General features: G+C 34.0%; 1 protein-coding gene across 1 annotated transcript in view; it reads left to right on the top strand.

Moving 5' to 3' along the window:
* LOC101175121 (mucin-3A-like) overlaps nucleotides 1-12982 on the top strand; it is a 93724-nt gene that overhangs the window by 65099 nt on the left and 15643 nt on the right. Inside the window, exons 22-46 of the mRNA XM_023952758.1 lie at nucleotides 1252-1314; nucleotides 1407-1469; nucleotides 1620-1682; nucleotides 1885-1947; nucleotides 4833-4895; nucleotides 5079-5141; nucleotides 6551-6613; nucleotides 6706-6768; nucleotides 6919-6981; nucleotides 7186-7248; nucleotides 7492-7554; nucleotides 7738-7800; nucleotides 9213-9275; nucleotides 9368-9430; nucleotides 9581-9643; nucleotides 9848-9910; nucleotides 10212-10274; nucleotides 10391-10543; nucleotides 10723-10893; nucleotides 11230-11274; nucleotides 11532-11594; nucleotides 11696-11848; nucleotides 12028-12198; nucleotides 12552-12596; nucleotides 12893-12952. Coding sequence (XP_023808526.1) covers nucleotides 1252-1314; nucleotides 1407-1469; nucleotides 1620-1682; nucleotides 1885-1947; nucleotides 4833-4895; nucleotides 5079-5141; nucleotides 6551-6613; nucleotides 6706-6768; nucleotides 6919-6981; nucleotides 7186-7248; nucleotides 7492-7554; nucleotides 7738-7800; nucleotides 9213-9275; nucleotides 9368-9430; nucleotides 9581-9643; nucleotides 9848-9910; nucleotides 10212-10274; nucleotides 10391-10543; nucleotides 10723-10893; nucleotides 11230-11274; nucleotides 11532-11594; nucleotides 11696-11848; nucleotides 12028-12198; nucleotides 12552-12596; nucleotides 12893-12952 — 1932 coding nt within the window. The remainder of the gene's footprint in view (nucleotides 1-1251; nucleotides 1315-1406; nucleotides 1470-1619; nucleotides 1683-1884; nucleotides 1948-4832; nucleotides 4896-5078; nucleotides 5142-6550; nucleotides 6614-6705; nucleotides 6769-6918; nucleotides 6982-7185; nucleotides 7249-7491; nucleotides 7555-7737; nucleotides 7801-9212; nucleotides 9276-9367; nucleotides 9431-9580; nucleotides 9644-9847; nucleotides 9911-10211; nucleotides 10275-10390; nucleotides 10544-10722; nucleotides 10894-11229; nucleotides 11275-11531; nucleotides 11595-11695; nucleotides 11849-12027; nucleotides 12199-12551; nucleotides 12597-12892; nucleotides 12953-12982) is intronic.

Genomic DNA, 12982 nt, shown 5'->3' with positions numbered 1-12982 from the left:
CAATAAACACGATGAGAAGCATTGGGTCCCAATTGAAATCTCTTCAATTATTGGAAGATGTTAGATTTTAACTTCCACATTTGTTTTTTGTTTTGTTATATTTGTCTTTTATCTTTGGTAGAAAGTATTCATCTTCTACATCCAGCATTTTAAATTTCAGCATTTCACCAGTTTAATTGTCTTTACGCTTTTCATGTCTTTAGGTTCATCTTCGGTTCCAAAAGAATTCATTCAAACTTTGCTACACTTAACAAGTGTTTAATAATAGAAAGTCAGTGAGCTGTTGGTAGACAACTTTTTCAAGGACTTTTCCTAAAAATGGCAGATTAGAGATAGGTCTGTAATTATTCAGTACAGTGGGATCAAGACCGCTTTTCTTCAGGAGAGGTTTAATGACTGCAGTTTTTAAGGCCTCTGGAAATATTCCAGATTGAAGAGACATGTTAAATATTTGAGTAATTGATGGCAACACACTGTTCAGGATAGACTTTAGAAATCTAGTGGGTAACACATCAAGGCAGCACGTAGAAGAGCTCAGACGGGTGATGGTCTCTTGGACAGTTTGGTCAGTGACAGGTACAAAGTGAGTCAGCTTAGAGTGAGTAGGTGGCTGTTGGAAAGTTATATGTGTTGTGGAGTTGATGGCTTTTTTAATGCCCTGAACCTTGTCATTAAAAAATACAGCAAACTCATTACATTTAGGTGTGCAAACCAGTTCTATTGGTAGCTGGGTTGGAGGGTTAGTTAATCTGTTTACTGTTCTGAAGAGGACACGAGAGTTGCTGCTGCAACTTCCAATGATTTCAGAGAAGTACCTTTCCCTGGTTCTCCATAAGATCTGGTTGTAAGCGTACGACTCCCCCTTATACATTTCATAATGAACCTGGAGTTTTGACTTGCGCCACTTTCGCTCAGCTCTGCAGCACTGTTGTTTCTGTGCCCTGACTAGATCATCCTTCCTCCAGGGAGCTTTCTGTCTATGTTTTCTCAATTTACCCTTCATAGGGGCAATGGCATCCAGAACATTCAAGATGTTAGAAGTAACAGAATTCAGCGTTTCATCAACATTGGCACCAGAGGCGTTTTCAGGGTTTATCATTTCTACAAACTGTGCCCTAGTGCTCTCATTTATTTGTCTCCCTTGGACAATTGTCTTTTATCTTTGGTAGAAAGTATTCATCTTCTTCATCCAGCATTTTAAATTCCAGCATTTCACCAGTTTAATTGTCTTTACGCTTTTCATGTCTTTAGATTCATCTTCGGTTCCAAAAGAATTCATTCAAACTTCGCTACATTTAACAACAACTATGACTGGTAAGAGCAAAACTGGAAGAAAAAAAAACAGCCTCAAACAAAAATGTAATTTGACTGTTTTGAATGTTTTCTCTTTATATTTATGTCTTTAGATTCTCCTCCTGTTACCACTAAAATATCTACAACTGCTCCAGATGTGACCTCAACTAAGACAGGTTATTGGAACGGTTAAAGCCATCTTCAATTATTTCACATTTACAGAAATTAAATATATTTCAATTAACTTGTAAATTGGTTGGCTTTAAAGTATTGTGATGTTTTTAAATGTTATTGTAATATTTTTCATGGCATGTTTATGTCTTTAGATTCTCCTCCTGGTAGCACTGAGATATTTACAACAACGTCTTCTGTGACCACATTAATGAAAGGTAACTGAAAGAATACAATGTTCACAATTATTCAAAATCTATATGCATGTTTTTAAACACCTGAATGTGTGTCTCTGATTTCTTTGTTTATGTTTTCTGTTTGTTTCATTTGTCTTAATCTTATAGTGTTTTTACAAATAAACAGCCATTTCAAAATGTTTCCTTCATTAAAATCTTTTTCTCTGTATATTTATGTCTTTAGATTCTCCTTCTGTGACCACGGAAATAGTTACAACCATGCCACATGTGACCACAACTATGACAGGTTATTAGAACTCTTAAAACCATCTTCATTTATTTTATTTTTTGTACAAATGGAATATAATTCCTGAATTGGTTAGCTTTCATTTGTTCTGATGTTTTTTTCTTGGTTTTCTTCTGTTTTTACATTTTGGTTCAATTTAATAAAACTAAAATTTGTTTTGATCTAGAAGTTCATTTTCAATAAAAAGGTTTATTAAAAAGTTCACTTTAACTCAAGATTTTCTCTGTATGTTCATGTCTTTAGATTCTCCTCCTGTTACCACTGAAATATTTTTAACTGAAGCACATGAGACCAAAACTAAGACAGGTCCTGAAAGAATAAAACCTTTATTACTTCAAAGTTTTATGGATGTCAAATATTTCCATTAAAACTTGATTGACCCTCGGTTGAAACATTTAACGTTTATCTTGATTAAAATTTACTCGACACCCCAAATACGTTCACTTTAAATCAAATTTGTTTTTTTTCTCAATGTCTTTCATGTTTTAGAGTTTTCCTCTGCTGCCACTGAAATCTTTACAACTACACCAGATGTGACCACAGCTGGAACAGGTAACATCTATAAAACCAAGAAGACAAATCATATACAGTAAACATATTCTTTACCACACAACTGTGTCTAATCAGCCTGCTTTATCTTTTTTCTGAAGATCCACAAACTGCTAATACAGATGTGATTTCTGTTGAGCTAAACACCACATTATTGACAGCAATAAACACGATGAGAAGCATTGGGTCCCAATTGAAATCTCTTCAATTATTGGAAGATGTTAGATTTTAACTTCCATATTTGTTTTTTGTTTTGTTATATTTGTCTTTTATCTTTGGTAGAAAGTATTCATCTTCTACATCCAGCATTTTAAATTTCAGCATTTCACCAGTTTAATTGTCTTTACGCTTTTCATGTCTTTAGGTTCATCTTCGGTTCCAAAAGAATTCATTCAAACTTTGCTACATTAACAATGTTTAATAATAGAAAGTCAGTGAGCTGTTGGTAGACAACTTTTTCAAGGACTTTCCTAAAAATGGCAGATTAGAGATAGTCTGTAATTATTCAGTACAGTGGGATCAAGACCGCTTTTCTTCAGGAGAGGTTTAATGACTGCAGTTTTTAAGGCCTCTGGAAATATTCCAGATTGAAGAGACATGTTAAATATTTGAGTAATTGATGGCAACACACTGTTCAGGATAGACTTTAGAAATCTAGTGGGTAACACATCAAGGCAGCATGTAGAAGAGCTCAGACGGGTGATGGTCTCTTGGACAGTTTGGTCAGTGACAGGTACAAAGTGAGTCAGCTTAGAGTGAGTAGGTGGCTGTTGGAAAGTTATATGTGTTGTGGAGTTGATGGCTTTTTTAATGCCCTGAACCTTGTCATTAAAAAATACAGCAAACTCATTACATTTAGGTGTGCAAACCAGTTCTATTGGTAGCTGGGTTGGAGGGTTAGTTAATCTGTTTACTGTTCTGAAGAGGACACGAGAGTTGCTGCTGCAACTTCCAATGATTTCAGAGAAGTACCTTTCCCTGGTTCTCCATAAGATCTGGTTGTAAGCGTACGACTCCCCTTATACATTTCATAATGAACCTGGAGTTTGACTTGCGCCACTTTCGCTCAGCTCTGCGCACTGTTGTTTCTGTGCCCTGACTAGATCATCCTTCCTCCAGGGAGCTTTCTGTCTATGTTTTCTCAATTTACCCTTCATAGGGCAATGGCATCCAGAACATTCAAGATTTAGAAGTAACAGAATTCAGCGTTTCATCAACATTGGCACCAGAGGCGTTTTCAGTTTATCATTTCTACAAACTGTGCCTATGCTCTCATTTATTTGTCTCCTTGACAATTGTCTTTTATCTTTGTAGAAAGTATTCATCTTCTCATCCAGCATTTTAAATTCCAGCATTTCACCAGTTTAATTGTCTTTACGCTTTTCATGTCTTTAGATTCATCTTCGGTTCCAAAGAATTCATTCAACTTCGCTACATTTAACAACAACTATGACTGGTAAGAGCAAAACTGGAAGAAAAAAAAAACAGCCTCAAAAGAAAATGTAATTTGACTGTTTTGAATGTTTTCTCTTTATATTTATGTCTTTAGATTCTCCTCCTGTTACCACTAAAATATCTACAACTGCTCCAGATGTGACCTCAACTAAGACAGGTTATTGGAACGGTTAAAGCCATCTTCGATTATTTCATATTTACAGAAATTAAATATATTTCAATTAACTTGTAAATTGGTTGGCTTTAAAGTATTCTGATGTTTTTAAATGTTATTGTAATATTTTTCATGGCATGTTTATGTCTTTAGATTCTCCTCCTGGTAGCACTGAGATATTTACAACAACGTCTTCTGTGACCACATTAATGAAAGGTAACTGAAAGAATACAATGTTCACAATTATTCAAAATCTATATGCATGTTTCTTTAAACACCTGAATGTGTGTCTCTGATTTCTTTGTTTATGTTTTCTGTTTGCTTCATTTGTCTTAATCTTATAGTGTTTTTACAAATAAACAGCCATTTCAAAATGTTTCCTTCATTAAAATCTTTTTCTCTGTATATTTATGTCTTTAGATTCTCCTTCTGTGACCACGGAAATAGTTACAACCATGCCACATGTGACCACAACTATGACAGGTTATTAGAACTCTTAAAACCATCTTCATTTATTTCATTTTTTGTACAAATGGAATATAATTCCTGAATTGGTTAGCTTTCATTTGTTCTGATGTTTTTTTCTTGGTTTTCTTCTGTTTTTACATTTTGGTTCAATTTAATAAAACTAAAATTTGTTTTGATCTAGAAGTTAACTTTCAATAACCTAGGTTTATTAAAAAATTCACTTTAACTCAAGATTTTCTCTGTATGTTCATGTCTTTAGATTCTCCTCCTGTTACCACTGAAATATTTTCAACTGCAGCAGCTGAGACCAAAACTAAGACAGGTCCTGAAAGAATAAAACCTTTATTACTTCAAAGTTTTATGGATGTCAAATATTTCCATTAAAACTTGATTGACCCTCGGTTGAAACATTTAACGTTTATCTTGATTAAAATTTACTCGACACCCCAAATACGTTCACTTTAAATCAAATTTGTTTTTTTTCTCAATGTCTTTCATGTTTTAGAGTTTTCCTCTGCTGCCACTGAAATCTTTACAACTACACCAGATGTGACCACATCTGTAACAGGTAACATCTATAAAACCAAGAAGACAAATCATATACAGTAAACATATTCTTTACCACACAACTGTGTCTAATCAGCCTGCTTTATCTTTTTTCTGAAGATCCACAAACTGCTAATACAGATGTGATTTCTGTTGAGCTAAACACCACATTATTGACAGCAATAAACACGATGAGAAGCATTGGGTCCTAATTGAAATCTCTTCAATTATTGGAAGATGTTAGATTTTAACTTCCACATTTGTTTTTTGTTTTGTTATATTTGTCTTTTATCTTTGGTAGAAAGTATTCATCTTCTACATCCAGCATTTTAAATTTCAGCATTTCACCAGTTTAATTGTCTTTACGCTTTTCATGTCTTTAGGTTCATCTTCGGTTCCAAAAGAATTCATTCAAACTTTGCTACACTTAACAAGTGTTTAATAATAGAAAGTCAGTGAGCTGTTGGTAGACAACTTTTTCAAGGACTTTTCCTAAAAATGGCAGATTAGAGATAGGTCTGTAATTATTCAGTACAGTGGGATCAAGACCGCTTTTCTTCAGGAGAGGTTTAATGACTGCAGTTTTTAAGGCCTCTGGAAATATTCCAGATTGAAGAGACATGTTAAATATTTGAGTAATTGATGGCAACACACTGTTCAGGATAGACTTTAGAAATCTAGTGGGTAACACATCAAGGCAGCATGTAGAAGAGCTCAGACGGGTGATGGTCTCTTGGACAGTTTGGTCAGTGACAGGTACAAAGTGAGTCAGCTTAGAGTGAGTAGGTGGCTGTTGGAAAGTTATATGTGTTGTGGAGTTGATGGCTTTTTTAATGCCCTGAACCTTGTCATTAAAAAATACAGCAAACTCATTACATTTAGGTGTGCAAACCAGTTCTATTGGTAGCTGGGTTGGAGGGTTAGTTAATCTGTTTACTGTTCTGAAGAGGACACGAGAGTTGCTGCTGCAACTTCCAATGATTTCAGAGAAGTACCTTTCCCTGGTTCTCCATAAGATCTGGTTGTAAGCGTACGACTCCCCCTTTTACATTTCATAATGAACCTGGAGTTTTGACTTGCGCCACTTTCGCTCAGCTCTGCGGCACTGTTGTTTCTGTGCCCTGACTAGATCATCCTTCCTCCAGGGAGCTTTCTGTCTATGTTTTCTCAATTTACCCTTCATAGGGGCAATGGCATCCAGAACATTCAAGATGTTAGAAGTAACAGAATTCAGCGTTTCATCAATATTGGCACCAGAGGCGTTTTCAGGGTTTATCAATTCTACAAACTGTGCCCTAGTGCTCTCATTTATTTGTCTCCCTTGGACAATTGTCTTTTACCTTTGGTAGAAAGTATTCATCTTCTTCATCCAGCATTTTAAATTCCAGCATTTCACCAGTTTAATTGTCTTTACGCTTTTCATGTCTTTAGATTCATCTTCGGTTCCAAAAGAATTCATTCAAACTTCGCTACATTTAACAACAACTATGACTGGTAAGAGCAAAACTGGAAGAAAAAAAAACAGCCTCAAACAAAAATGTAATTTGACTGTTTTGAATGTTTTCTCTTTATATTTATGTCTTTAGATTCTCCTCCTGTTACCACTAAAATATCTACAACTGCTCCAGATGTGACCTCAACTAAGACAGGTTATTGGAACGGTTAAAGCCATCTTCAATTATTTCATATTTACAGAAATTAAATATATTTCAATTAACTTGTAAATTGGTTGGCTTTAAAGTATTCTGATGTTTTTAAATGTTATTGTAATATTTTTCATGGCATGTTTATGTCTTTAGATTCTCCTCCTGGTAGCACTGAGATATTTACAACAACGTCTTCTGTGACCACATTAATGAAAGGTAACTGAAAGAATACAATGTTCACAATTATTCAAAATCTATATGCATGTTTCTTTAAACACCTGAATGTGTGTCTCTGATTTCTTTGTTTATGTTTTCTGTTTGCTTCATTTGTCTTAATCTTATAGTGTTTTTACAAATAAACAGCCATTTCAAAATGTTTCCTTCATTAAAATCTTTTTCTCTGTATATTTATGTCTTTAGATTCTCCTTCTGTGACCACGGAAATAGTTACAACCATGCCAGATGTGACCACAACTATGACAGGTTATTAGAACTCTTAAAACCATCTTCATTTATTTCATTTTTTGTACAAATGGAATATATTTCCTGAATTGGTTAGCTTTCATTTGTTCTGATGTTTTTTTCTTGGTTTTCTTCTGTTTTTACATTTTGGTTCAATTTAATAAAACTAAAATTTGTTTTGATCTAGAAGTTAACTTTCAATAAAAAGGTTTATTAAAAAGTTCACTTTAACTCAAGATTTTCTCTGTATGTTCATGTCTTTAGATTCTCCTCCTGTTACCACTGAAATATTTTTAACTGAAGCACATGAGACCAAAACTAAGACAGGTCCTGAAAGAATAAAACCTTTATTACTTCAAAGTTTTATGGATGTCAAATATTTCCATTAAAACTTGATTGACCCTCGGTTGAAACATTTAACGTTTATCTTGATTAAAATTTACTCGACACCCCAAATACGTTCACTTTAAATCAAATTTGTTTTTTTTCTCAATGTCTTTCATGTTTTAGAGTTTTCCTCTGCTGCCACTGAAATCTTTACAACTACACCAGATGTGACCACATCTGTAACAGGTAACATCTATAAAACCAAGAAGACAAATCATATACAGTAAACATATTCTTTACCACACAACTGTGTCTAATCAGCCTGCTTTATCTTTTTCTTTTCTGAAGATCCACAAACTGCTAATACAGATGTGATTTCTGTTGAGCTAAACACCACATTATTGACAGCAATAAACACGATGAGAAGCATTGGGTCCTAATTGAAATCTCTTCAATTATTGGAAATGTTAGATTTTAACTTCCACATTTGTTTTTTGTTTTGTTATATTTGTCTTTTATCTTTGGTAGAAAGTATTCATCTTCTACATCCAGCATTTTAAATTTCAGCATTTCACCAGTTTAATTGTCTTTACGCTTTTCATGTCTTTAGGTTCATCTTCGGTTCCAAAAGAATTCATTCAAACTTTGCTACACTTAACAAGTGTTTAATAATAGAAAGTCAGTGAGCTGTTGGTAGACAACTTTTTCAAGGACTTTTCCTAAAAATGGCAGATTAGAGATAGGTCTGTAATTATTCAGTACAGTGGGATCAAGACCGCTTTTCTTCAGGAGAGGTTTAATGACTGCAGTTTTTAAGGCCTCTGGAAATATTCCAGATTGAAGAGACATGTTAAATATTTGAGTAATTGATGGCAACACACTGTTCAGGACAGACTTTAGAAATCTAGTGGGTAACACATCAAGGCAGCATGTAGAAGAGCTCAGACGGGTGATGGTCTCTTGGACAGTTTGGTCAGTGACAGGTACAAAGTGAGTCAGCTTAGAGTGAGTAGGTGGCTGTTGGAAAGTTATATGTGTTGTGGAGTTGATGGCTTTTTTAATGCCCTGAACCTTGTCATTAAAAAATACAGCAAACTCATTACATTTAGGTGTGCAAACCAGTTCTATTGGTAGCTGGGTTGGAGGGTTAGTTAATCTGTTTACTGTTCTGAAGAGGACACGAGAGTTGCTGCTGCAACTTCCAATGATTTCAGAGAAGTACCTTTCCCTGGTTCTCCATAAGATCTGGTTGTAAGCGTACGACTCCCCCTTATACATTTCATAATGAACCTGGAGTTTTGACTTGCGCCACTTTCGCTCAGCTCTGCGGCACTGTTGTTTCTGTGCCCTGACTAGATCATCCTTCCTCCAGGGAGCTTTCTGTCTATGTTTTCTCAATTTACCCTTCATAGGGGCAATGGCATCCAGAACATTCAAGATGTTAGAAGTAACAGAATTCAGCGTTTCATAAACATTGGCACCAGAGGCGTTTTCAGGGTTTATCATTTCTACAAACTGTGCCCTAGTGCTCTCATTTATTTGTCTCCCTTGGACAATTGTCTTTTATCTTTGGTAGAAAGTATTCATCTTCTTCATCCAGCATTTTAAATTCCAGCATTTCACCAGTTTAATTGTCTTTACGCTTTTCATGTCTTTAGATTCATCTTCGGTTCCAAAAGAATTCATTCAAACTTCGCTACATTTAACAACAACTATGACTGGTAAGAGCAAAACTGGAAGAAAAAAAAACAGCCTCAAACAAAAATGTAATTTGACTGTTTTGAATGTTTTCTCTTTATATTTATGTCTTTAGATTCTCCTCCTGTTACCACTAAAATATCTACAACTGCTCCAGATGTGACCTCAACTAAGACAGGTTATTGGAACGGTTAAAGCCATCTTCAATTATTTCATATTTAAAGAAATTAAATATATTTCAATTAACTTGTAAATTGGTTGGCTTTAAAGTATTCTGATGTTTTTAAATGTTATTGTAATATTTTTAATGGCATGTTTATGTCTTTAGATTCTCCTTCTGTTACCACTGAGATATTTACAACAACGTCTTCTGTGACCACATTAATGAAAGGTAACTGAAAGAATACAATGTTCACAATTATTCAAAATCTATATGCATGTTTCTTTAAACACCTGAATGTGTGTCTCTGATTTCTTTGTTTATGTTTTCTGTTTGCTTTATTTGTCTTAATCTTATAGTGTTTTTACAAATAAACAGCCGTTTCAAAATGTTTCCTTCATTAAAATGTTTTTCTCTGTATATTTATGTCTTTAGATTCTCCTTTTGTGACCACGGAAATAGTTACAACCATGCCAGATGTGACCACAACTAAGACAAGTAACTGAATGAATAAGAACCTTATCAATTCCTTTAAATGATTCTAAATTTCACATTTCTATTCATTTAAATGTGGCTATCTTGATCATACAGACGATTTGTTTTCTCGATCCAGATTTTAAAACTGTTTGACCTTGTTGCTTTTTAAACTGCACAAATGTTACTTAAGTGTTTCTTTTATTTTTTTATTCATCCATTTCATCATTGCTGTAATTAGTTTGATAAATCTGTATGAATTCTGTATTACTTTGACTACAATGCTTGAAATTAATCAATCAATTAATCATGTTTCTGTCTTTAGATTCTCCTCCTGTTACCACTGAAATATTTACAACTACGCCTGGAGTGACCACATCTATGACCGGTAACTGAAAACTGGAAGATCACTTCATTACTCAACATTTGAAAACAGAATGTATTGTAACCTCTTCATAAACTGCTGCATGTTTCCAATAAGTATCTTTGATTGTGTTCCCACAGTACCTCCACCTGTTTATAAATACCTTTTATCTGTTGAGCTGAACACCACATTATTGACAGCAATCAACACGATGAGAAGCATTCTGGGAAACATCAGTTACCCGCTCAGCATCAATGGAGACACTCAGTTCAATCAGGCCAACATTTCTACAGGTAAATCTAATGACAGAATGAAGGAATAGTCAAGGATTTGTGTCAACATGTTCAGTGGTTTTTATTTCTTGTAGTTTAGTTCAACAGATACAAATGACTAAACTGAAGTTCTTTCATGTTTGCAACAATTTCAAAAAAGTTTCTTGGATCATGCTGATGTCCTCCACATTTGTCTGCAGTTTGTTCTCCAATCAGAGATGGTTACCGGTGCATTTGTGAGGACCAGTATCGGTGGTCATGTGACCAGTGTCTGATGTATGGAGCATGTGACCAGATCTCTGCAGACTCATGTGGATGCATCAACGCCATTCCTTCTGACAGAAACTTCTGCCAGTCTCTGGATCAACTCAGTAAGAAGTTTGAATAGGATTAATTTAGCTAATTGTACCAATATTTTGATGTAATTGTGGCAAACTAAGTTTATAAAAGTTGCTGTAAAAAGATTTGGAAGATGATGTAGATATTTTTACTTTCATACAAAACCTATTTCTTGTAAATATTCAACAAGAAAAAGATTTTCCTCTAAAAAATTGACAAAGGGCGGAATTTTTGTTTAAATTTATAGGACCTTTGGCTGATTTTTTTTTTTTTTTGGGCAAACTACAAATAAATAATAACTCTTCTAAGCCTAACATGATCTGCTTTAGCTAAATATTTGTTGACAGTTTACTGTTTTCTTTCTTTAGATTTCACAGTCTGTCCAACTACAACTCCTAAAACATTTACAACATGTAAGTCACCATAAAATAATGATAATAATATGACTGTAACAGCTAAAAGTTGGTCTTTATGTGATTCTCCATATTAACTGGAAGAAGTTTTAAGAATTGTTATAATGTTTTTTTCTTCTTTTTTTTCTTTTTTTATATTTTGTTCAAGTTATTAAAATTGAAATTTGTTTTGATCCTGAAGTTAATTTTCAATAAATAGGTTTATTAAAAAGTACAATTTTATTATAAAGTTTTTCTCTGTATTTGTGTGTTTTTAGATTCTCCTCCTGCTACCACTGAAACATTTTCAACTACGCCAGATGTGACCACATCTGTAACAGGTAACATCTATAAAACTAAGAAGACAAATCATATACAGTAAAAATATTCTTTACCAGACAACTGTGTCTAACCAGCCTGCTTTATCTTTTTTTTCCTGAAGATCCACAAACTGCTAATACAGATGTGATTTCTGTTGAGCTGAACACCACATTATTGACAGCAATCAACACGATGAGAAGCATTCTGGGAAACATCAGTTACCCGCTCAGCATCAATGGAGACACTCAGATCAATCAGGCCAACATTTCTACAGGTAAATCTAATGACAGAATGAAGGAATAGTCAAGGATTTGTGTCAACATGTTAAGTGGTTTTTATTTCTTGTAGTTTAGTTCAACAGATACAAATGACTAAACTGAAGTTCTTTCATGTTTGCAACAATTTCAAAAAAGTTTCTTGGATCATGCTGATGTCCTCCACATTTGTCTGCAGTTTGTTCTCCAATCAGAGATGGTTACCGGTGCATTTGTGAGGACCAGTATCGGTGGTCATGTGACCAGTGTCTGATGTATGGAGCATGTGACCAGATCTCTGCAGACTCATGTGGATGCATCAACGCCATTCCTTCTGACAGAAACTTCTGCCAGTCTCTGGTTCAACACAGTAAGAAGTTTGAATTGGATTTATTTAGCTAATTGTACCAAACTTCTTTATGTAATTTTGGCAAATTGAGTTTATAAACGTTGCTGTTAACAGTTTTCGACAAAGATGAAGATAATTTTTACATCCATAAAAAAACAATTTTTCGTCAATAAATCTACAAGAAAAAGATGTTCCTCTAAAAAAATTGACAAAGGACGGAATTTTTGTTTACCGTAACCTAATAGGACTTTTGGCTGATGTTTTTTTTTTTTTTTTTTTTGGCAAACTACAAATAATAATAATAACTCTTCTAAGCCTAACATGATTTGATTTAGCTAAATATTTGTTGAGAGTTTTCTGTTTTCTTTTTTTAGATTTTACAGTTTGTCCAACTGCAACTCCTAGGACATTTTCATCAAGTAAGTCACCATAAAATAATGATAAAGATATGACTGTAACAGCTTAAAGTTGGTCTTTATGTGAGTCTTTATATTAACTGAAAGAAGTTTTAAGAATTTAACTTTAATGTTTGATACTTTTTTTCCATCTGTCTTTCCTTTACATTTGAAATGTCTATTTACATTTCCTTTACATGTATTCAATATATTTTACAAATTGATCTCCAGTATTTAAACTAATCATTCATTTTAATTTGTCTGCAACATGAAAAAAAGATTTACAATTAGATTTTGTTTTTGTCTTTCCATTTCTTTAGATTCTCCGTCAGTTACCGCTAAAATTTTTACAACGCCTGACGTGACAACAATTATGACAGGTGACTGAATGACTTCCTCTTAATAACCCT

This window comes from Oryzias latipes, chromosome 24 (assembly GCF_002234675.1).
Source record: "Oryzias latipes chromosome 24, ASM223467v1".
In the NCBI taxonomy this organism is placed as follows: Eukaryota; Metazoa; Chordata; class Actinopteri; order Beloniformes; family Adrianichthyidae; genus Oryzias; species Oryzias latipes.
This window is presented reverse-complemented; position numbering and strand designations above follow the sequence as displayed.